The 25,512-nt window shown below is 41.6% G+C and overlaps 1 protein-coding gene across 2 annotated transcripts in view; it reads left to right on the top strand.

Moving 5' to 3' along the window:
• LIMD1 (LIM domain containing 1) overlaps window positions 1-25,512 on the top strand; it is a 43,908-nt gene that overhangs the window by 17,138 nt on the left and 1,258 nt on the right. For both annotated transcript variants that reach the window (XM_081970095.1, XM_081970096.1), the window contains exons 4-8: window positions 12,939-13,006; window positions 13,939-14,001; window positions 15,889-16,019; window positions 17,519-17,570; window positions 24,042-24,110. In XM_081970095.1, coding sequence (XP_081826221.1) covers window positions 12,939-13,006; window positions 13,939-14,001; window positions 15,889-16,019; window positions 17,519-17,570; window positions 24,042-24,110 — 383 coding nt within the window. The remainder of the gene's footprint in view (window positions 1-12,938; window positions 13,007-13,938; window positions 14,002-15,888; window positions 16,020-17,518; window positions 17,571-24,041; window positions 24,111-25,512) is intronic.

Consider the following 25,512-nt stretch of genomic DNA (forward strand, 5'->3'; position numbering starts at 1 on the left):
TCTTGAATGTCAGTTCATGCCTAGCAAACTTTTTAACATCGTGACACCCCTTCTTTTGCTAGTTTGGGCTGACGTCATCAAATCATCAATTAAGGCACATCTTCTTTCGCAGATATTCGTGTTGATTTGCAGCAAGTGGTTTGTTAAGCATGTCTGCGATCTGATCATGTGTAGAAACATATTGCAATTTAACAAAACCTTGCTTAACTAATTGTTTTGTGTTTTGATAACGAATGTCAATGTGTCTGGACCTAGAACCTGTGAAATGTGACTCAGAAATATAGACAACAGATACATTATCTTCCATCACGGTGATTGGTCGAATCGGACGTGTCCAGATATCTGTGATCAAAGCATCAAACCACGTTAGAGAATTACAAGCATCTGAAACACAAGCATATTCAGCTTCAGTAGATGAACATGAAACAAAACTCTGTTTTCTCACTTGCCAATAAACAGGACAACCATTTAGGAACATCATGTAACCAGAAGTGCTTTTGCGTGACTTCTTGTCGCTCGCCCAGTCGGAATCAGAAAAACAAATCAACTTTGGTTGATCAGCGTGTGTTGGTTCTAGCAATAACTTCATGTGTTTAGTGTGTTTTAGGTATTTCAACAACTTCTTAATGCATGACCAATGAAATTATGTTGCCTTACCTACGTGTCGTGATAAAAGATTAACACTAAGTGCGATGTCAGGTCTGGTCCAACTACTAATGTATAATAGTGAACCAATGACTGAACGATAAAGTGTTTGGTCCTCGAACTCAGGACTTGGTTCATGTGTTAAGTTGTGAAAATCTGTTTGCATGGGTGTCTTTGTTGTGCTAGCATCTTTCATGTTGCAATGATGTAGAATGTGATCAATTTTCTCCTCTTGTGAAAGACTAAACCCCTTCTGTGTCTTTTCAATTCGAACACCTAAATAAGTGCTAATGTGTCCTAAAGATTTCAGTGTGAAGTATCTCTGCAAACTTTTAGCAAAAATCTCACTCATTTTCTTATTTGGACCAATATAAACAATATCATCAACATAAACAAGAATTATCTCATATGCATTGTTAGATCTTTTTGTGAACACGCATTCATCAGTTTCGGACTTAATAAAGCCCATTGAATTTAGTTTGTCAGTAAAACATAAATACCACATTAAACCTGACTGTTTCAGACCATAAAGACTTTTGTTCAGGAACCAGGTATCCCCTTCTTGCTTTCGGAATCCTGGAGGGCTTCTCACATAGATCTCTTCATCTAGGTCTGCATGTAGATAAGCTGTGTCCACATCAAACTGGAAAACTTCTAAACCAAGAATAGTTGCAGTGGTTAAAGCAATTTTTACACTTTCAGTTCTGACTGTTGGTGAGTAAGTGTTTGTGTAGTCCTCAGGATAACGTTGAGCGAAACCCTGAGCTACAAGTCTGGCTTTGTATAAAGACTCACCATTTGGTTTCTTCTTGATTCTGTAGACCCATCGGGTGCCAATGACTTTCTTGTTTGCTGGAGGTTTTGTAGGTGTGAATACATTAAGTTTCTTTAAACTGTCCATTTCATCCTGCATTGCATCATACCACTTGTCTTGTTCTGAATCAGGAAGCTGTTTGATTTGTGTGAATGTCTCTGGAGGAAGAGTAACGTTGCAAATCAAAGGTAATGGTGACTTTGTCAGTTGCCATGAATAACGTTGTGGAGGGATTCCTTTTGTGGCCCTCTTGGAGCGTCTAGGAACAACAGTCCAGTCTTCTTCTTCTTCTTCATCATCATCATCCTCGTCCTCACGTTCGTCGCTAGCATCAGCATCCGCGGCTCGCGAAGACGGAACATCAGGTTGTGAAGAACTGGTAGAAGGAACATCTGCCTGCGAATTGTCATCAGGCTGCGTGGCATCTGGAACACCATCTCTAGGAAAATAAACTTCAGGATCATTGGAATGAATCCTGGACCAGTCAATATCTTCCTCAAAATTAGCAGATTGTGAAATGACAATCACATGTTTAGTATCAATGAATTTGTACCATTTTGAATTATCATCAATACCCATAAATCTCAGTCTCTTTGCTACTGTACCTCCCTTTCTTCTTTGACTTAAGGGAGTGTTCACCATAGCATATGAACCAAAAATATGGAGGTTCTTGAGATCAGGCTTGTAGCCATACAGCATGTAGAAAGGAGTTTGATTACACTGCTCCAAGTACGGTTGACAATGTAATTTGCATATTTGATTGCTTCACCCCAGTATGCGTTACTGAGATTGGCATCTTCTAGAAGACAACGCATCATGGTTTGTAGAACCCCTTGTCTTCTTTCTGCGACTCCGTTATGAGCCGGTGTATATGGAGCAGATGTCTGATGAAGAATTCCATTCTTACGCATCCAGTCCTGGAAACGCTGAGACATGAATTCTGCACCACGGTCACTCTGGATTCTGGCGATGCGAACTTGGTATTGTGTAGAAACAAACGCTGCAAAGTCTTTAAAGATCTGAAAGGTCTCAGATTTCTCTCTCATAGGATATACAAATCCATATCTAGAATGATTATCTACAATTGTTAAAAAATACTTTCTGCCACCAAGTGTTGGTGGGAAAGGACCCACTATGTCAGTGTGTACCAAATCAAAATGCGTGTTGACTGGCGTGTAGCGTGTTTTGGAATTGGAGCCGCCTTAGATTTAGCCTTTTTGCAAACGGCACAATCCAAAAACACCTTACACCCCTTTAGATCCAAACCTTTTGCGAACTCCGGCATCTTTCTAAGAACACGGAAACTGGCATGCCCCAATCTTCTGTGCCACTTGTGAATACACCTGGAATGTAAAGGTTTACCAGTTAGTGAATTCTCAACATTAACAGTTTCATGAGGACCCTCAGGTTTGCTCTGAGCAATCTGTTTTTGTTTTCTCTGTTTGTTGGCTTTAGGAGCCTTTGGCACAGTAACGTTTTCTCTCTCTGGGACAACTCTCTCTGGGTCTACGTTGTGCCTTTTTGGAGTTTGCATACTTGCCTGTGCTTGCCCTTTAGGCTTTGGCTTTAAGTAATAAACACCACCAATCAGCATGGTTTCAGCAACAATATCACCATCTTTAACTAAGTAACTTGCTTTTTCGAGGTGGTGAACCTGGAACTTTAAATCTCTAGACAAGTGGCTTTGACTAAGCAAATTACTGGTTGCTGAAGGTATGTAATAAACATCAGGGATGTGTGTATCGAGTTCTTCAATGTAAACAGTTCCTTTTCCCATAACCTTGCAAGTGTGGTTGGTGAAGGAATACAGTTCTCGATACTCGGGCTCTGGTTCGCCCATCTCTGTGAAAAGTTCCCTTCTGTGGGTAACGTGCACAGCTGCTCCACTGTCTAAAGTCCACAAAAGACGTCTGTCGAACTTTGGATCAGGTTGTGGAACGTTGGTTATGGCCAGTGTCACAAGTGGAGCTTGTGAATCACGCCTTGGACCACGACGGCCTTGTCTTCCGCCTCTACCTCTGCCTCTGGAATCTGTTCCTCTGGGCTGGTACGTGGCGGGAGCTGGAACTCGTTGAGGACAATCCCGGGTGTCATGTCCCACACGGTTGCAGGTGTAGCATTTTGGCATCCTTGGAGCGTAGCCTCTTCCTCGGAAGGGACGTCTGGCTGGAGCCTTTGATGCTGGAGGTCGTTGCAGATGTGGTGTAGCTAACCTGATAGCTTCGTCTTCCACTAAAAGTCTGCAAACGTGGTTAACTGTGCGTTGAGCAATAGGCACGTAGTTAATCTTTGCAACAGCATCTTTCCATTCATAATTCAATGAGTTAATGATGATGCTAATCATTTGGATATCATCGATTACATGCCCATTTTGTCTCAATTCACTTCTCATTCTTTTCAGTTTGGTCAAATGTCCACCAATTCGTTCACCAGGTTTCAACTTCGAACCATGGAACTCAGACATGAGCAAACATGAGGATTCAATTGAAACGGGCCTGTAGCAATCTTCCAAAATAGCCCATATTTCTTGGGCAGTTGCATCAGGTGGAAAGATACCTTGGATCTCAATTTCCATTGACATGAGTAAAGTCGTGATTGCTCTGTTTTCGAGGTCTCTCATTGCAGGTGTCCAGGGTTGAGGGGGAGGATTAAAAACCATGGAATGTGTGCCTTCTCTTCGAAGCAAGAGCGCAATTTCACTGACCCAGGCTTTATAATTCTCTCCTGACTCCTTTAATTTGGACTCACCAGTCAAGAGGGTGACTGTGAATACCTGCTGAGGAATGTGCATTGGAACAATTTGTTGATCTGGTTGCAAAACTGGTTGTTGAACCAGGGGATGCTGGGGTTGCATCATTGGCCTTTGCGTGGCAACATCAAATTGGCTTCCTCGAATTCGCCTTTGGCTTTGCCTTTTTCCATCTAGGGAGGATTCAGCACCGCCAGGGGGTGTTGAAGACTTAACCTTTGGGGGCAAAGTTTTGGCTTCTAAAGGGCTCATAGCCAGATCTCTAAAACTGCTTCATCTTTTGCTCTAATGATTTTTCTCCGCCAGCAGATGGCAGTGCAGCCTCACTTTTTGACTGCAGTCGTCTATACGTATGCGGAAGTTCAGTTGACTCAAAGGGACCACGTGACCTCGGTGACGTGTACATGTCTCTTTGTTCTAATTGACCAATGAACTCTGTGGGGTGTGTCTTAGGCTGTTGTTTTGAAGACAAGATGGCGTCCTCAGACATTTTGGGAGTGGGGGAGCTCCTCCTACTTCGCTTTATTTCGTTAAAGCACTCTCTCACGTCCCTAGCATATTTTTCGAAACGTTCTATTTGATCAAGATAGCTTTGCATTTCTTCATCATCATCTGGGGAGAATTCATAAAATCTGCTTTCTGCGTGGGAGGATTTTTTTTCTGCCGGCCATTCATCAATTGTTTGATAATCTGCGAGGGTCTGGGAATGGAGTGGCTCTGGCAGAGTGGGAAGTTTTGGCTTGGCCCCCAAAAATTCATAATCTCCTGGAGATATTTTAGAAGGAGGAACCACTGACCTCGTTTCGTGGATGTCGCGTCCTGTAGCTCCTTCCCCCACATCTGGCTCGGCACTTTGTTGCTCCTGGAATACGTTTGAAGGTTCTTGCTTCTCTGTGTCCGAGGGAGCCTCCTTGTCAGAGGAAGCTGATCCATCTGTGCTCGCCCCATCTTTCTTTTTCTTTTTCTCCGACATTGCTAATTAGGCTTAGTCGGTTATCTTAAGATAGCGCGAAGAGAAAATACAGCCATAAATTGTAGCCATTTCAGCTGCCAAGTTGTCGACCAACCTCTGCAACCAAGTTGTCAGGGAAAAAAAAAACAACGCCTGATATCTGAGATCAATGGACTGTGGCTGATTCCCTTCCGCATATCTTTTGAGATATTAAGAAAAATAAAATAAAAGCCTTTGACAAGTATATTCTAATTAATAAACAAACTTTAATAATAAAATAATAAAAGTAAATGAAACAGAAATAACTAATTGGTTACATTTTGATAATGAAAGCTCCATCTGCCAAGTTGGCAGCCGAACAAAGAAGAAAGGAATTTTGGAATGTGTAACGCATGCGCAATAAATCACTTTCAGATAAGAACTTTTTTTGTTTTATGACCTGCGCAATAAAGCTTTCTTAGTTTAACTCTTGAATGTCAGTTCATGCCTAGCAAACTTTTTAACATCGTGACAATGTTGGGCTGCTAGAAGGGCTAACTGAATGCCAGCAAAATTTGTTAATTCGTCCTTAGAATGTCTGGCTGAAGTCAGGTGACCTATGGCCTGGAGGGTTTCTTGGGGGTAGAGTGCCTCTATCACTAGGGGGACTTTAGCTCCCAAATGGGCGTTAAAGTCACCCCCTATAAGGATGTACAACGCTGGGAATTTAGTTTCCATACAAGTAATATAGTTCTCCAGCATGCCCCATTGAGCCTTGATATTGGCTTGACTCCTTGTCGGGGGAAGATAAACATTGAACACTAACAGTTTGCTGCGTCCTTTCTTAATTAAAAATGCCATAGCTAAAGAGCCACAGGGGGGTAGTTCCACTATTTCCACTTTCAGAGAAGTGGAAACCAAACAAGCTAGACCACCCTTAGGCCTTCCTGCCATATATTGTCTAATAGCGGCCAATGAAATGGTCGTAAATCCTGAAAAGGATATCTTATCACAAGCCCAGGTCTCCTGGAGCAGGATCACATGGATATAGTTAACTAATTGTGTACCCCCACACCACTCCCAGCCTGCAATGTTCCACGAAAGGCACTTAAGTATGCAGGGGTGGTGGTGGTGGTATCCGAGTTTACTAGTCATTCTGTGTGGTTAATTTTTTCCAGAGCACCCTTCAGATCCAAAAAAACACATCCATTATTAGATGGCAGGGTCATCCTCTTGGGAGGCAAAAGCAAGGGGAAAGAAGGGGGAGGCGAGCCTTGCTCATGAGGCTGTAAGAATCTGAACATACTCCAGTTCGTACTTGTGGCATTGACTGGTTGCTTAGCTGGAAGGTATTCAGCAGTATCATCAAGTGGAGTTTGAGTTAGCCCTACATCTCCAGATTTACGAATTAAACATTTTGGGGAAAACACTAGTGGAGCTTCCGCTGGTAAATCAGCATAAACTCCCTGTGGTCCAAAGGAGTCCTTGTCAGAAAGTGATAGGCTCCACATCACTTCCGGGATCGGACGACGACGGACGTGTTTGTCTGCCGTTCGTCTCCCCAGTGGGTCCCTTAAGGGACACAGGAGGCCTTGTAGGGGGCTCTTGCCGAAGGGCAGCCGGCCGAGGCACCCCACATGTGGCGGCAGCCAGCTGGGGTGCTTTTCGGCTTCGCCTAGGAGCTGGGGAGCGGGGGGGGGGCAAGAGACAGCTTCGCGCTGTTCGCCCTCTCGTCGGATGGCTCCGGAGGCTAAAAGAAAAGTCGGAAAAGTGCAGCTGGAGACTGAAAGTGGGGATCCTGACCGGTGCTCTTGGAGGACTTAGGAGAAAAGCAACAGTCACTTTGTGAGTTTTTTGCATTTCTGTTCTTGAAGAGAGATTAGAGGGGGGGGTTTACCATTCCCCCCCCTCGGATTAAGCGGCTTTGAAAATGGACCCTCGGGAAGAGAGAGGATAAAAGACTGATTTGTCATTTTGGACTTTTAATTGAAAATGACTTTCACAATTGCTGGAAACGACTCTGAACTGTTGTTTTAAAATAAAAAACTTTCGGCGACCTCTTTCCCTGCGAAAGGGAGGGCCAAGCTGGCGCTCGCCCCTCTTTCTTTGTCTTTATGCAAATGAAGTCTGTCCTTTGAAGCTACTCCCAAAGAGAATATAAAGGAAAGTGGATTGTTTGTTTACTCTCCCAAAGGGAAACTGGGACCTCCTCCTGTGTATGGATCTTCTAATCTTTGCCTGACTTTTCTTCTCATTTATCTTGGTGTATTTTACTCTTGGAACTGCAAATTGGGTGCCTTTGCAATTGTTTTCCTTTGGAGACCAGCGTAGCTGTGAAACCCTCTGACATCACCTTTCTTGGCAAAGACTTGCATCTCTGAATTCAAACAAATGGCTGCAAGGAAACCCCCCACCGGCAAGGCGCATTCAGCCCCCTCATCGGCTGCCCCAAACCCCACGATGCAACAGTCTAAGATCTCGTCAATGTTGCAGAAAGCAGTGGCTGGGGAGGACCCAAAGGAACTCTCTGTTACGGAAATGTTTAAAGAACTTATGAAGGGACAGAATGAAATGAGGGCTGAGATCAAAGAAGAACTCAGAGTGGTTAAAGAACATGTAGCTGGAAATACACAGCGAATTTTGGTGTTAGAGGACGGAATGGCGGGGCTGGGGGAAGAAGTGAAAACAATGCGTAAGGGAAACATAGATATGGAAAATTTTCAGACAAAAGTAGAATTTGAAAAAATGTCCTTTTTTCTTAGATTCCAGAACTTACCAGAAGCAGAGAAAGAAAACCTTAAAGATATTATGAGTACAATCTTAGCAGATTATTTTAAGAGAGATAAAAAACAAGTATGGTGGGATATGGATCTAGTATATAGGATAAATTCAGCGTATGCTAGAAGACACAATGTTCCAAGGGAGATACATGTTAAGTTTGTTAGGAGATCCACAAGGGATGAGATACTTGCAACCCAAAGGGAGGGACCATTGAAATACAAAGATCAAGAGATCACCATTCTCAAACAGATCCCGAAAAAAATAAGAGATAGAAGGAGGAAATTTTCCTCCCTAGCAAAAAAATTGTATGAAAAAGGGATCTGGTTTAAATGGTTGATACCAGAGGGGATGTTAATCTTCTGGGAGGGAAATAGGATCAGAATTAATACAGTTCAGGAGGGGGAGGCCTTCATCAAAAAGAATTTCCCACTCTCAGAGGAGGAACTGAGTGGGAGTAGTGAAAGAGACAGTAAAACACAAGACAGCAAGACTCAAGACGGGAAGGAGGGGGGCACTGAGGCTCTCTCTGGCGACAGGGAGGAAGAAGCAATATCAAAAAGGCTCAGATCACAAAAATAAAACTATTTGGAACAACAGCAATTAGTGATATATTAGAAAATGACAAAGAGAAACATGTAGGAACACAAGACTAACAATATAGAGTAAGATTTGGTTTACTGTTTTCTTTTATAATTTTGTTTGTACAATGTTATATATGTGAGTATCGTGCTGCGACCTCTACCAACAGTATGAAAGCTGCCAAAAAATTTTGTATACCTATTTACCCTCCCCTATATATTTGAAAACCAATAAAATTTTGTTTTTAAAAAAAGAAAGAAAGTGATAGGCTCCAAAGCTTGAACTTAACTGCATCCAGACGCTTTATGACTGGGGCTCTTTCCAATTGAGGAAGCACACTAAAGGAGTCAAAGAGCTCTGTCTCCTCCTGGTTCCAAAAGCCGTCCTGACACAGATCAGTCCCATAGATAGGTGGAATCCCAGAGACATTGACCTGGGACCCATTTACCAAGAGACCTTGGGTGCCCTGGGCTGATGTCGCTTCTTTTGGGGCCACCTCTTCCCAGCTGATCAGATCAAGGGAAGCTTCCTGGTAAGTTGTTATGTGCTGCGAGGGGCTAATTTGGCCAGTTGTAGGAGGAGCAGTTAGCCTGCCATCTGAAAGAACGCCAGCTGAAGGTTTTGCAGAAGTGGGTATATAGCTAAAACATGATGCAATATCCAGACTAGCATTCGAAGTTGGCTCATTAATATATGCCACTGAGGATCTTTTGGGGGCAATAAGTCTCCTGTTGCTCACAAGTTGTCGATTACTCAAAAGTGGCTTAATCGATATATCTTTGAAGACTCTTCTTGGCAAAATGCCAAAGGATCTTAACCAGGATCCACTTCTGAACAATAGTTTTGGAAGAATTAGTGAAATTAAGTAGCACTCTGGTGCAGTATTCAAGGGAGGAGGGTAAAGGTTCAACCTTCTTCAGATCATCAGCTTCTAGCCCCAATAACTTTGATAGATGACCCCTCACCAGTTGTATTGAACTCCAGCAAGGTAAATTGCCGTTAATGGGATTAATGATGAGGGCCACCTCATTGGCTGTAAGACCAGGCAGCTATTCGCGTCATAGGAATTCAGTCTGTTGGTAGAATTTCGTTGACCAGGATTTCGTAGGCCAGTGCTTTTGTTAAAACTTTTTTAAAAAAACTTTTCCTGGGGTTTGGCAGGGAACACCCTGTCTCCACTACCAACTGCCGGGCAATCATCCCAGAACAACCACTTGTAGTCCAGGAGATTAAGTAGTTTAAAGTACTTACTATTCTATCACGCTGGAGCTTAATGCTCGCTGTAGTTTCTGCAACCAGAAAGCATTGCTGAGCCAAAAGTTCTACAAGAGTAGGCTCGTGTAAGGGGTGGTTAGAGGCTGCAGTTTCAGTAAGACTTCATTCTCAGCTCGGGGGGGCGACACCCTCAGATGCTCCCTAGCCAGAAGGCCGAGCCAAAACAAAGTCCTCAATCTTAGATTGCTTCAAGGAAGGCTGAAAAGCCAAGTCAATGGGAGATGCACTCCTTTTCCTTATCTGCTGCCCAGCTTCTTCTCCAATCCTTTTCAGGCCTCCATTGGGGTGTAGACTAATTAGTTGGTGTTTGTTCAGAGCTTTGAAGATGAAACAAACTAGTAGGCTGGAGTATTTTCGCTGTAATGCCTGGGGCACCAAACTCCAATTTGCTTCTCCTGAAAGAGGCTGGTACTTTCTGACTTGATGTACAGATAGAAAACACAAGAAGCTCAGTTGTCCAACACAAATCGAAGAGAAAAGATGCAATTATCATTCACCATATTTGGAAAGTACCAAGCTACAGAAAGCAAGTCTATGAGTACAGGTAGTTATTCAAGCCTCGCCCACAGAACCGGTAGGCAAAAAAAAAAAAATAGATTTCACCACTGGTCAATACCTGTTATTTTCTTAGCTGCTCCCCATTATAAACAATTTTCTTAAAAACAATAATATTCCATTATTTCATAAAATGTAATTCAAAATACCATTAACATCTTTAATATGAAAAGATTTTTCCAAGTTACAATATTGTTCCAAAATAAAACCAGTTGGGTATGAACTATTTATATGAATTAATATACCTTAAGACTGGAGGTTAATATTTTTAATAGTTGCATTCATTTATACACCATTATCAGACATTTTAAATCTGCATTATGTAAGTGAGAGCCAAGTAGTATAGCAGTTGAGGCATCAGGCTTGAAATGAAAAGGTTGTGAATTCTAGTCACCCTTAGACACTAACCTAGTTGCATGATCTGGGACCAGTGGTGGGATTCAGCCAGTTCGCATCGGTTGAGCAGAAAACTGGTAGCTAACTTTCTGAGCAGTTTGGTGAACCTGCTGTTGGAAGAAACAGCCTTTTGTTTTTCCCACTTTACAGAGTTAATCCTGTCAGAAAGGCAGGAAGGAGACATTCTGGTGTGCCTGTATATGTTGTTTCTAGCCTAATCCTTATCTTTATTGCCCTGCTTAATTGCTTTCAGAAACTGCCTCTGCGATTAAGCATTGTTGCATTGTAACAGCTAATGGTTCTTGGCAGTATGCCCAGACTTTCTGTAGCCTGAGCTGCTCCAGAGTTGTTTTAATTGGGGACTTCACTTTTTTCAAATTTTTGGTTTTTTATTTTTTAAATATACATTAACATCAATACATGAACAGTGTGGCATCTGGTTATCATTCATTTTGGGAAAAGTAGAAATAATGATATTAATATTTGTTACATTAACCAAACTAATGAAATTCTAATATTAATATATATATTTGTTTTAAAGTATTCAATATTTCAATGTTCCATTTTAATGCCAATCACAATATTATTTGAGCTTACATAATAATGCCATCTTTCAACCTCTAATCCTTCTCTCTAGTTATTGCTTTTGTTCTATTGTATTAAAAATATGTGTGCTAATATTCCCCCTATTTCTTATTTCTAACTCTATTCTGGCTTCTAATTAGGCCATCATTGCTGATACTAGTGTTAGATTGAAATCTTAGTTCTCCTCTGTTAAAAGCATTGGGTGTGCATCTATATTATTTTTAAGATACTGATTTTCAAACTGTGTATTTATTTCATGCTAACAACTGTGAACAGGACACAGGTATGCTGCTTTTTTGTAGCTTATTATCTGTCCAACAAAAATGTCAATACCAAATACTGATTAATGGAAATTGCTCAAAATATCCTATGTTTGCATATTGTGTTTCATATTGACGACCTGTTTTGGCGGTTACCCTTTACCTGAAGCAAGAACTTCAGATATATTAATAGCTAAAGTTAAAGCTTTCCTTCAGCTGATACAGGGAGTAGAATGTGTATATTCTGCTCTTATTAGCTTTGTGTATTTTCAATTATTAGACTATTGAATAACGATTAAGTTGTGTCTTGGTAAGGTGATCATGCTGGGTTCTAATCTGCTTTCCATTTAAGAAACCACTCTCATTTAGGTTTTGCAAAGGGAGAAACATAGAGGAAGTGAAAAGAAGGAGCAATGGGATATGGGTTATGAAACAATAAATATTGATCTTGGTTGCAGATTGGCATTAAATAATTCAGAATCTTATTCAGAATCTAAATTTCATTTTAAATATTTATAGCATAGTTATGCTATTCTGTAGCCAGAAAGGCAATTAGAATAGCAAGAAAGTTTCATCTTTAGAATCTAAAATATTGCTGTGCCTTTAGATATGCATGTTAGTATGAGGTTCGTTATATGGTAAACAGAATGGGGAGTTATTTTCTATTTGTTACAGCTGTGATTGTATATGCACCCAATTTTGTACAGATAAGGTAATTTGGAGGCCCATATTATACTGGAGCAAAGCTTATGAAAACAGAATGAGGATAAAGCTCGTTTGGATCTTATTTGAAGATCCATCCCTTTTACATATACTTGGCGGCATAATTTTTCAGTACATCTTTTTTCCATGACATAAACCAGGGGTCAGCAAACTGCGGCTCTGGTGCCACATGTGACTCTTTCCTCCCTCTGCTTCGGGTCCTTCCCAGTTTGCGCCACAATTTTGAGAGGAGCTTCCGGTCGGGGGGGGGGGGGGGAAGAAGCACAGTGCACCAGGAGAACTCTATGGCAAAGGGAGAGTTTTACAGTTGTCTCCATAATTGATAGGGCTTTCGGTTATGACAGGTAGAGGAAAAAGTACACTGTGCTAGGAGGAGACTCTATGGTGGGGGAACTGAACTTCTGGTCAGCTCCAGAATTGAACAGGAGGCTTCCGGTTAGGATCTTAGTGGCTCCTGATGTTTTCTTTTCTGTGGGAAACGGGTCCAAATGGCTCTTTGAGTGTTTAAGTTTGTCAACCCCTGACATAAACAGATGAATTGTTTGCTTTGCCCCAATATGTATATCAAAACATTCTTTTATTTCTACATTCTGTATGAAACATTCATTTTTAAACCCTAAATTTTATGTTTTTGTTATCCTCTAGGCCGAAAATTGAGAGGAAAGGCCTTTTACTTTGTTAATGGGAAGGTGTTTTGTGAAGAAGACTTTCTAGTAAGTGTGCTGCCGTCTTTTCCATGATGCTGATCATGGTAAAAAAAAAAATTCAGAAGTGAGAAGATCCTTATTTAACATAAAATGATAGCACAAATGTTGCTTATGAACTAGGTTGTATGTCTTTCAGTAGTTACAGTAAAATTATGGGCTGGATATATTTCATTGGCAGCTCTGTTTGCTTTTGATTTATTTCATAAGTAATGTAAAAAGTTAAAAATCATTTCTCATCAACTTCCTCTGATCAAGTGTCTCTAAAATTGAGAAGATTAAATAAAGCAATAGTAATGATAACTTGTCTTTCATAAATGTGGTACTGTGACATTTATTGATAATTAACGTGTTTAGAGCTATGGGTGCATAAAAATAGCATCTAGATTGTTGTTCATGTGTTCCTATAAGAATACAAAATACTTAACAGAAACACCAAATGTGGCATGCATTTTCTTTGTCTCACTAATACGTCTGTCATCAAATGGTCCTATGTGCTATGATGCAAACCATTTGATTTACATAAGGATTTCTGATATCAAGATGCAAATATGGAGAGGCGAGATTTGCATTGTCATATCTTCAAGGGTGTTTTATCAGTTTTTTTTATCACTGGGTTTTGTACCAGATGCCTGTACATCTACTAAAATATGTATTTGCTGAGAATTCACGTTTCTAATTAACTAATGTGATTCAGCATTATTTACCCCAAATGTTTGGAAAAGAGATCAATAATGTTTACATCCTGCTGAGATTTTAGCTGGAGATTTCACTTTCTTAGTTGCTACACTATATTAGTATTAAGGAAGCTTTTAAAAGCAAGTAAATGAGAACAGCTTTTAAGACTCAAGGCACTGGAGAGACTATGTGTTGGTGTGATTTCCTGTTAAAAAATAAAAAGTCTTAATATTTAAACAATTCTGGTTTTTTTTCAACTGCAGTATTCAGGCTTTCAGCAGTCAGCTGATCGATGCTACGTATGTGGTCATTTGATCATGGATATGGTAAGGGACATTTTTTGGAAAAAACCAATGTGGGGGGAGAACAGTGTGGAATAATGCACTAGCAATTCAGTGTTGCAATTTAGCTTACAAGCTATAATTTCTTTCAAGAAATAAAGTAAGCAGAAAAAGCTTCTAAATATATTTATGTAAGCAACTAAGAGAAAATGCAATAAACTAGTAGTACAGGTAGTCCTCAATTTACAACCAGTTGTTTAACAACTGTTTGAAATTACAACAGTTTCTTACCTAAATAAACATCACACTGGCCTCACCCTGAAGTCACATGATTGTGATCTGGTCCCTTGGCAACTAGTTCATACTTACAATTGGTTTTCAAACAGCCTGCAAACAGAATTGCCATTTCCACTCTTCCATCTTCTATCTTCCTCAGAAAGTCAATGTAGAAGGCAGCAGAGAAGATTGCAAACTGTTGCTGCTTGCCAAAGAGACTCTCGTCTCAGGGGAGCTGACTGAGAATTGCCTGCTGAGGGAAGCTGAACTCTTCAATGGAATGGAGAAATGGAACTCAGATTCTAAAGATCCTGAAGATATCAGATACGTATTTCTCCATCCCACAAGACAATGTCAGTTTTTGCCCAGGCATTGAAGGAAATGTTTTTGGTCGCCACCAAACATATTTCCTTCAATGCCTGGGCAAAAACTGACTTTGTCTTATGGGGTGGGAAAATATCTGATATTTTCAGGATCTGAGCTCTTTTATTCCATTCTGCCAAATCCATACCATTCTGCCAGCTGATAGAGAGCTGAAATTGAAGCAGAAAATGGAAAGCAGGCTAAGATAAGGAGCATGGGATGGCTCAGGTGGCTAAGGAAGGCCAGGCTTGAGTGTCCATCTACAGGGCTGAAAAATTCTGCTTGGATTTGGACAGGAAGGATTTTCAGCTCCTGAGTAGAGCCTCCCAGGATTTCCTCAGCTCCTCTTTAATCTGGGACTCTATCTACTAATGTGCAGAATCACATTAGCAGACAGATGACCGCAACCAGAGGATTGTGGTCATTGAGCAAAGCAGTGGGCTGAGAGTCACTGCTTTAAAATCACCTAGCCACTAGTAATCCTTAGCAGCCTAAAACTCCTAGTCAAAATAACATAGAATTTTTAGTTATTTACTTAATTACATCAGGAAAAATTACAAACAAGAAAAAGTTATTTTAAAGAAAAAAGAGGGGTCCCTGATTCTCTCTGAGCTTGAGTTTAAAATACTTCTTGAGTTTAAAATAAAGTAACTAAAGTACAGTAGTTAGTACATTGATTTGGAGAACCTTTTTAACTCAAGCAAAAATGTTCCTTCAACATTCTGGTTTCTTGGCAAATGTAAATGTTTGTTTCTTCATAGATTCTAATCCTCACAAGTAGCATCCAGTAAAGCAACATGGATGCAGAAAAGAATGGATGCTTAAAGATATTGCATCATTTTGTATTTTTTTCTTGACACTCATTGATAGTATGATAATTATCTTAAAAATTAATTTGAATTGTTGATTTGAAATTGTTCTTGGAAGTCATCCATGTATCATAAATTAAGGTGCAGTAAAATAAGGAGTTATGTGAGATTCATAATTGGTTTATATGTTAACTCCAAGGAGGTTTCTTTTAGTGACTACTGTTTGCTGTAGTATGGTATACTGAGAATATTACCATATGATAAAACTCCAATTAAACAGCGAGTTTTCACCAATATAAATCCCAGTTGATTACCAAATACTAGACAATTTTGCTCAATTTTATGATGCAATCTGTTATTACATACTTCTAACATTAATACAATTCAGATTAACATTCATTCAATGTTTTACATTTTAGAAATGCATTTTAAAACTCTACATGCTTTTTAAAAAAAGAAGTGAATTTTGAATCTCTTATTGTAGATTTTGCAAGCATTGGGGAAGTCTTACCATCCAGGCTGCTTCCGTTGTATGATTTGTAATGAATGTCTTGATGGAGTGCCATTTACAATAGATAGTGAGAACAAAATCTACTGTGTCCGAGATTACCACAAGTAAGAAAAACATTAAATTTGAAAAGTTGCAATCTATATAATTTGTGTCCAGGTAAGTAATAAAGCAGAGCTGTCAAACTTGCAGCCCGTGGGCCAGATGCATCAGGCGCTGGCCACAGCCATGCCTGGTTTAGTGAAGGGCCTGATAAGTCATGTGATACCGCCGTGACTATGTGAATTTGACACCCCTGTAATAAAGATTCAGAATATTATTGGTGTTTGATGACAATGAGTGTATATAAAGTGTGTCAAAATACCAAGGATGTTCATTTTCATCATATTCTTTCTCTAGAAATAAGTCCGTACTTTTTTCATTACAAGTTCACTAGAAAAGTGAACAAGCTCCCCTAAATATTTCACTTATTTTTACCACATTTAAATGATATGTTATTACATTATAATTATTTTCTTTTGCTACAACTACTTGAAATTCAGTATTAGAAGCAGTTTTAGTTAAAAATAGCCAACAGAATTATCAAGCATTTTTATTATTTATTACATATCTTTCACTTATATTGGATTTCTGCCCTGAAATTCTTGCATTTTAAAACATGGCGCAAGAAAGACATTAGAACATGAGGAAACGTCAGAAATAAAAGAGTGTAAAATACAAATATAACTATTTATTGCTTCATACATGGAGAAATTATTTGAAGTAAAGGAATCAGCAGGAATACAAATAATACTTTATACTAATATAAGGGAGGGCCATGGATTGAACAGTAAAATATAACTTATTTCTAATTTATAGCTGTGGTGTAGCAGATACTCTGGTAAATTCAAAGAACTTTGGCTTGGAAGACTTTTTTTTTTTTTTTTTTGCTATAGCTATGAATCATTTTACCTCTGGAGATCAGGTTGACCCCAACTCTGCTGGCATTTTGTAAGATCCTAAAAATTAGATTCTGTCCCAGGGCTTGGAATCTTGAGGTTGTGCAGGGGCCTGCTTCTAGTTATATTAATGCTCTGAGTTGAGTGCCTGCTTCTAGTTATGTTAGTGCTCTGAGTTTTCAGAGAGACACTGAAGGGAATGTACAATTAAATAATAGAAAAATGAAGAATTTTGCCCTATTCCATTTCCATTGTTAAGATTGGAGTAATAAAACTGTGGCCCAGTAGACAATGTCGAGCTTCAACATCCTTTAACCGTAGCCAGAACAGGTAATGAGAATTACAACCATTATTTCCTGCTACCTTTTTTAATGCTCCTCTCAAGCTTTTAAAAAAGTAAAATGGATCATAGTTTCATTTTATAATGCTGTTTTTCTTTTAAATGCTTTTATTTTGCATAGAGGAATATGTAGAAATGTGATACTCATTTGTAGTTTGACATGGAGGAATTGATCAGATTGCAATTTTAGAAGAAAACTTGAGAATTAGTATAGAATTTTAAATGTCATCAAAATACATGAAAAAAAAACCCAATGGAAGCTATTTAAAAACTGATTGAATCTTAGATTATCTTTCATCTTTTAAAAATTGTTTTTATTTTTACGAAGAGTTTTGGCACCAAAATGTGCAGCTTGTGGCCTTCCTGTTTTGCCAACAGAAGTAAGTAATAATATTTCTTTGTATTATACTTTTTTTCAGTGCTTTTAAATAAATCTATACCTTTTGTATAATAAAATTTCCTATGATGATTTCTCCCACCACCCCCAAGTTGGGAAAATGTCTCTTACTGTATTCTAAGATTTTGATAAATGAAAAGCTATTGTAAATTGGTGGACTTAAAAAATTGACCATAACTAAGAATTGGTAAATCACCTTCAGCTTGTATTCATTATGGTTGTTTATAATATGGTTGTCAAAATTGTGATAATGTTCAACTTCATACGTTCTCATAAGAGGCTGTATCTAGCTGCTTTTATCTTTTAAGAAACTGGAAAAAGATTTTATGTGATTTACAGGATGATAAATATAGGAAGATTGTTTTAATTTTTCTTTTTGAAGATTTGAATTTGAGATTTTTTAAAAAAAATCCCTCTTCATGAGATCCTACACATAATTTATCTTCTGGAAAATGGCAAGAACTTCTTTCCTGTTTAGTTCTTTTTTCTTTTGACTTGATTTCAGAGTACCATGCTAAACTGTTTGATAATATTAAGACGTATTTTAATTGTTGAGGTACAGTAAAAGACTCCTCTGTATTTGCATAAAGCTTCACATGAGATTAATATACCAAAAGTTACAATTGCAGTTATTTTTTTAAGGCAAAATGAGTACCTTGTGAGATTTTGTAAAGTAGGATAAATGACAATTGGTGCCCTTTGGTTTTCTGAATAAGACTCATAAAAGGTTTTTAATAGTATACAGCAGGGGTGTCAAACTCAATTTCATTGAGGGCCATATGGGGTTGCGTTTGACCTTGGGGGTGGGATGGACATGGCCAGCATGGGACCACTTGTGTCAGGGGTGCTTGTGGTGGCCCAAGCTCTCTGCCAGCGAAAACAGGCTCCCGAGCTGTTTTCAGCTGCAATAGCATCCTACAACCCCTCTGCCAGTGAAAACGGAGCTCCGGAGGGCCACATGTGGCCCTCATGAGCTCCGTTTTCTTGTTTGTTTGTTTCTTGTTTTATTGGATTTATATGCCGCCCTTCTCCCAAAGGACTCAGGGCGGCGTACAGCATTAAAAAACACATATTACAAAAGTTAAAAGGAAATTAGAAACAATCCAAAAAACAAGCCCAATTAAAAGTGGCAAGAAGGTGACAAGCAACAGGGAGAAAGCAGAACTATTTAACTCATGTTTTGCATCTGTCTTTACACAAAGGGATAAAACAGTCCAACCTATCAAAAGCAGCACCACAAAATTAGGAACACAAATTGAAATAGGGAAGAAAATGGTAAGTGAGCACCTGTCTACCCTAGATGAGTTCAAATCACCAGGACCGGATGGATTACACCCCAGAGTTCTGAAGGAACTAGCAGACGAGATCTCAGAACCACTGAATTATATCTTTCAGAGATCCTGGAACACCGGGGAACTACCAGAGGACTGGAAAAGAGCTGATGTGGTTCCCATCTTCAAAAAAGGGAAAAAATTAGATCCAGGAAACTACAGACCTATCAGCCTAACCTCAATACCAGGAAAGATTCTGGAAAAAATAATCAAGCAACGAATTTGCGAACACCTAGAAGCAAACAAAGTAATAGCCAAAAGCCAACATGGATTTGTCAAAAACAGATCATGCCAGACTAATCTTATTGCATTCTTTGATAATGTGACAAAATTAGTGGACCAGAGGAATGCCGTTGATATAGTTTACTTGGACTTCAGTAAGGCTTTTGATAAGGTAGACCATAACCTACTACTAGATAAAGTAGAAGAATGTGGGTTAGACAGCATCACCACCAGATGGATTGGTAACTGGCTGACCAACCGCACTCAACGTGTAGTTCTCAATGGAACTGCATCTACATGGAGGGAAGTATGCAGTGGAGTACCCCAAGGCTCTGTTTTAGGCCCAGTACTCTTCAACATCTTCATCAATGATTTGGATGAGGGAATAAATGGGGAACTCATCAAATTTGCAGATGATACCAAGCTGGCAGGAATAGCCAACACTCCAGAAGATAGGCTTAAGATACAGAAGGATCTTGACAAACTTGAACATTGGGCACTATCTAATAAAATGAAATTCAATGGTGAAAAGAGTAAGGTTCTACATTTAGGCAACAAAAACGGAATGCACAGGTACAGTATAGGTGATACCATACTCAGTAGTAGTAACTGTGAAAGGGATCTTGGAGTCCTAGTGGACAACCATTTAAATATGAGCCAGCAGTGTGCAGCAGCTGCCAAAAAAGCCAACACAGTTCTAGGCTGCATCAACAGAGGGATAGAATCAAGATCACGTGAAGTGTTAATACCACTTTATAATGCCTTGGTAAGGCCACACTTGGAATACTGCATTCAGTTCTGGTCGCCACGATGTAAAAAAGATGTGGAGACTCTAGAAAGAGTGCAGAGAAAAGCAACAAAGATGATTAGGGGACTGGAGACTAAAACATATGAAGAACGGTTGCAGGAACTGGGTATGTTTAGCTTAAGAGAAAGAAGGACTAGGGGAGACATGATAGCATTATTCCAATATCTCAGAGGTTGCCACAAAGAAGAGGGAGTCAAACTATTCTCCAAAGCACCTGAGGGTACAACAAGAAGCAATGGGTGGAAACTAATCAAGGAGAGAAGCAATTTAGAACTGAGGAGGAATTTCCTGACAGTGAGAACAATTAATCAGTGGAACAGCTTGCCTCCAGAAGTTGTGAATGCCCCAACACTGGAAGTCTTTAAGAAGATGTTGGATAGCTATTTGTCTGAAACGGTATAGGGTTTCCTGCCTAGGCAGGGGGTTGGACTAGAAGACCTCCAAGGTCCCTTCCAACTCTACTATTGTATTATTGTATTAATATAACACTAACATTTAAAAAATTAGATAAAATTAACAGGCCAGACCGGCTTGCTGGAAAAGCCAACTCTTTAGGGCGCTTCGGAAGGACCAGAGGTCAGGGATTATGCGAAGCTCTGGGGGCAGCTCATTCCAGAGGGAAGGCGCTCCCACAGAGAAGGCTCTCCCCTTGGGGGTTGCTAGCCGACACTGTTTGGCTGACGGCACCCTGAGGAGGCCAACTCTCTGGGATCGCACTGGATGGTGGGAGGCTACTGGTGGCAGTTGGTGGTCTCGCAGGTACCCTGGGCCTAAGCCATGGAGAGCTTTATAGGTCATAATTAGTGCCTTGAATCGCAACCGGAAAACAACCGGCAACCAGTGCAGGCCGCCTAAAAGGGGTGTAACGTGGGAGTACCAAGGTACCCCCATGATAACCCGCGCGGCCGCATTCTGGACCAACTGAAGCCTCTGGGTGTTCTTCAAGGGCAGCCCCATGTAGAGAGCGTTGCAGTAGTCCAGGTGAGAAAAGACGAGGGCATGAGTGACTGTGCATAGAGCATCCCGATCCAGGAAGGGATGCAACTGATGTATCATGCGAACCTGGTAAAAGGCCCCCCTGGTCACGGCCGTCAGGTGATCTTCGAAACTAAGCTGTGTGTCCAGGAGGACTCCCAGATTGCGGGCCCTCTCTGAGAGGGCTAAAATTTCTCCCCCTATCATCAAAGATGGAACAAGATGCACAAATCGGGATGACAGAAACCACAGCCACTCAATCTTGGAGGGATTGAGCTTGAGCCTCCCCATCCAGATCTGCACAGCCTCCAGACATCGAGACATCACATCAAGGGCATCGTTTGGGTGGTTTGGGGTAGAGATGAAAAGTTGGGTATCATCAGCATATTGATGATATCGTACCCCAAAACCACGGATGATCTCGCCCAACGGTTTCATATATATGTTGAACAGGAGGGGTGAGAGAACCGACCCCTGGGGCACCCCACAAGTGATGCGCCTCGGGGTTGATCCCTGCCCTCCAGTCAACACGAACTGCGACCGATCAGACGGGTAGGAGGAGAACCACTGTAAAACGGTGCCCCCCACTCCCAACCCCCCGAGTCGTCTCATTAGGATACCATGGTCGATGGTATCGAAAGCCGCTGAGGGTCTAATAGGACCAGGACAGAGGAGCAGCCAATGTCCCGGGCCCGCCAGAGATCATCGACCAACGTGACCAATGCCGTCTCCGTGCTGTACCCGGGCCTGAAACCCGACTGAAATGGATCCAGGTAGACAGCTTCATCCAGGTACTGGGGAACCTGACGTGCTACCACACTCTCGACAACCTTTGCTACAAAACGAAGGTTGGAGACCGGATGATAGTTGGCTAAAGAAGCTGGGTACAGGGACGGCTTCTTGAGGAGGGGTCTCAACACTGCCTCCTTCAAGGCAGTAGGAAAGAATCCCTCTCTCAATGAAGCGTTGGTAATTGCCTGGAGCCAGCCTCGTGTCACCTCCCAGAAAGCCGAAACTAACCAAGAGGGACACAGGTCCAGCACACAAGTGGCAGCACTGAGTCTCCCCATAATCCTGTCCATGCCCTCGGGGGTCACAGGGTCAAACTCATCCCAGATTGTCTCCACAAGATTCATCCCCATCGACTCGCCCGAATCTACCCAGTCAGAGTCCAAGCCTGTCCGGATCTGAGCGATTTTATCCTGTAGATACTGAACAAATTCTTCAGCCCTACCCCACAAGGGGTCTTTCCCAGTTCCTTGGTTAAGTAAGGAACGGGTCATCCTAAACAGGGCGGCTAGACGGTTATCTGCAGATGTGATAAGAGCGGAAAAATGTTGCCGTTTTGCCGCTTTCATCGCCACTAAGTAGGATTTAATATGAATTCTTACTAGTGTTCGATCAGATTTGGACCGGCTGGCCCTCCAACCACTCTCTAGACTTCTTTTCCAGCATTTTATCTCCCGGAGCTCCTCAGTAAACCAGGGAGCCACCCGGGATCGACACCGGGTCAGAGGCCGCAAAGGCACAACACGATCTAAGGCCCCAGTGGCCGCCCTATCCCAGGCTTCCACTAGGGCTTCGGTCGAGTTGTGAGCAAGGGATTCAGGAAAAGTCCCAAGCACCTTTCAGGGTCCATCAGGCGCCTGGGGCAGAACCATCTAGTTAGTTCCGCCTCCCTGCAGCGAGGAGTAGCAGTATGGAAGTCAAGCCTGATGAGGAAATGATCAGACCATGACAAGGGTTGAACAGAAATATCCCCTAAATCTAGATCATTCATCCACTGCCCAGAGTAAAAAATCAGGTCGAGCATGTGTCCCCTATTATGGGTGGGGTCTTGAATTAATTGAGTTACGTCCATAGCCGTCATGGAAGCCATGAACTCCTGAGCTGACTCGGATGTCTTGCCAATGGAAGGCAGATTGAAATCCCCCAGGATCATAAGCCTGGGGAAATCAACCGTCAATCCAGCCAATACATCCAGCAGCTCCGCAGGGACGATGAAATGTAGCAGGGAGACAGGTACATAACAAAAAGGCCCACCTGAACTCCAAGGCCACATTTCACAAAAAGGGACTCACACCCGCCTGAGGCACAGTGACCTCCTGAGGTCTGAGACTTTCCCTAATAACCACCGCCACCCCCCTGCCCCTGCTCTGGGCTCTGGGCTGGTGAAACGCCCGGAAGCCTGATGGGCATAGTTCACTAAGGGGAACACCCCCCTCATGGCCCAACCAGGTCTCCGTAATACATGCCAGGTCCACTCTACCCTCTTGTATGAGGTCGTAAATGAGGGGAGCCTTATGCACCATGGACCTGGCGTTAAGCGACACCAGCCGGAGACCAGGGTCCTGTAATCCCGAGCACCCGGGGGTGCGAGAAGGGCGATGAGGGTCAGAACGCGCGATTGCTCTTAAACAGCGAACCCACGTCCCGCGAACACAATTTGGCCCTCAGCCCCCACCATATCTACCTCTCCCACAAACAGTAGAGATGGTAAACTCCCCAATGGAATGGCTTACTGTCTCCCCCGGAATCCCAACCCTTCCCAGCACTCCCGACCCACGCCCATTAGTTAGCTCTGGCCTGTGCCCTGGCAGACTCCCCCCCAAGCCTGTCTGAGCCATCCGAATCAAACCCCCCCGCCCCCACCTTAAAATTTGATTTAAAAGCCCCTGTAAAAAACTCCAAAGAAATCTCTTTCGCTGGCAGAGGCATCAAGGGCTAGTCCTTTGCTGTTTCCAGGGCAGATTTGTGATCTAAGCACCCTGCGGGCTGGATCCAGCCTCCAGCCCTTGAGTTTGACACCCTTGGTATACATTTTTTTTTAATTAACTTGAGTTAATTCCTAAAAGCTCACTCAGCAGCTAATTAATATTTATCATTTGATATAAATGAAAGAGAACGTAGGTAGGTAACCCAGAATGCTTAAATGCTGTTCCTATTAAATGTTATCTCTTGTTTAAACAATGTAATGAAGAATTAGCCATGATGTATATAGCACATAAGTATACTGGTGCATATTTCACTTTTGCCAAAAGAATGTTTCATAAGAATTAGAATAATGTGATGTAAGCCTCTTTCAGTATGTCTCCTTTAAATAAATAAATTTTTACAGGGATCTGATGAAACTATCCGTGTGGTGTCAATGGACAAGGATTACCACATAGAGTGTTACCGCTGTGAGGTAGGTTCAATGTTCTTGAACAAACACTAAATTAAACAAAGGTAATGATTTGTAAGAATTGTACATATCAATAGTTGAAAACTCTTATACTGCAAGTGCTGGAAGTCCAGCATGGGAAAGTAGATTTTGAATTTGAGCACTCAAAGAGTGTCATTTTTGCTCATCAACAAGCCTTGTTTAGTGCATATAATGGTTTCAGTGCATAGATTGGAAATGGGGCTTCCTTGTTTCTTCTACTGCATTAGACTCTGGAGTCCAATTTCAACCAAAAGGCTAACATTTTATGTTTACATTAAATTATAAATCCTTGAGGGAGATGGACAGCCTAGAAATGCAAAGTTAGGGGTATATATGCGATATATGGATGAGAGACAGGGAGAGAGGGAGGTATGCTATCCCTAATAAGCCAATCCATTGTTCACGGGTAGGGGGGGGTTTGAAAACTAGAAGTAAACATTAGTTTCCAGCAAAAAAATGGTCAAATGGTGGTCATTGCATTTAGCAGTAAATGAAGGCTGATTACCAAGTGTCCAAAATGGAGGAGGGGGAGTGTTTGACTATGAGGTGGTGGCTGTCAGACCTTTGGTAATTGGTCATAAACACTTTTTTGGGAACTGTTGTAATTTTGAATGGTCACAAAGTAACCACTTCTAAGTCAAAGACTACCTGTAAGTGTTATCTTCTGGTTGAAAGTTTAAGGCTAGAAAATCAATTTAAGTCATCTTAGTTCTGCTGATGAAATGCTTCATTACTAATTGTTTCTTTTCCTCTCCTCTCCCCGTCCCTCAAATTTTAAAGCCTAATAGTATAGGTCCGTGATGTCGAACCTATGGCATGCGTGCCACAGGTGGCATGCGGAGCCATTTCTCGGGCACGCAAGGCGTTGCCCTGTCAGCTGGCCAGCTGACTTTGGCCTTCTTTTGAGGCCATTTTTCACCCTCCAGAGGCTTCTCTGAAGTCTTCGGAGGGCAGAAAATGACCCTATGGACAAACCGACTTCCGGTTTGCTCATAGGGTCATTTTTTGCCCTCCGAAGACTTCAGGGAAGCCTCCAGAAGGCCCCTAAAGGCTCTGGAGGATGAAAAACAGCTCTAAAGACAAACCAGAAGTCCATCCCCGATCTTCGGGTTTGCCCAGAGGGCCAGTTTTTCACGCTCTGGAGGCTTCAGGGAAGTTCCTGAAGCCTCCGGAGGGCCTCCAGGGGGGCGGGGGAGGCTGTTTTCACCCTTCCCAGCCTCCTATAAAGCTTCTGGAACTTGGGGAGGGTGAAAAAAGCACACCAAAAATGGGGGGGGGGAGCACTGGTTGTGCTCGCTTGCTTGCTGGAGTCGTGCGCACAGCATTATGGGTGTGGCACACCTGCTTAACACCCCCCCCCGCGCTCCCCCCACTTTTGGCATGC

Source organism: Natrix helvetica, assembly GCF_964273705.1.
Source record: "Natrix helvetica genome assembly, chromosome: Z".
Lineage (NCBI taxonomy): Eukaryota > Metazoa > Chordata > Lepidosauria > Squamata > Natricidae > Natrix > Natrix helvetica.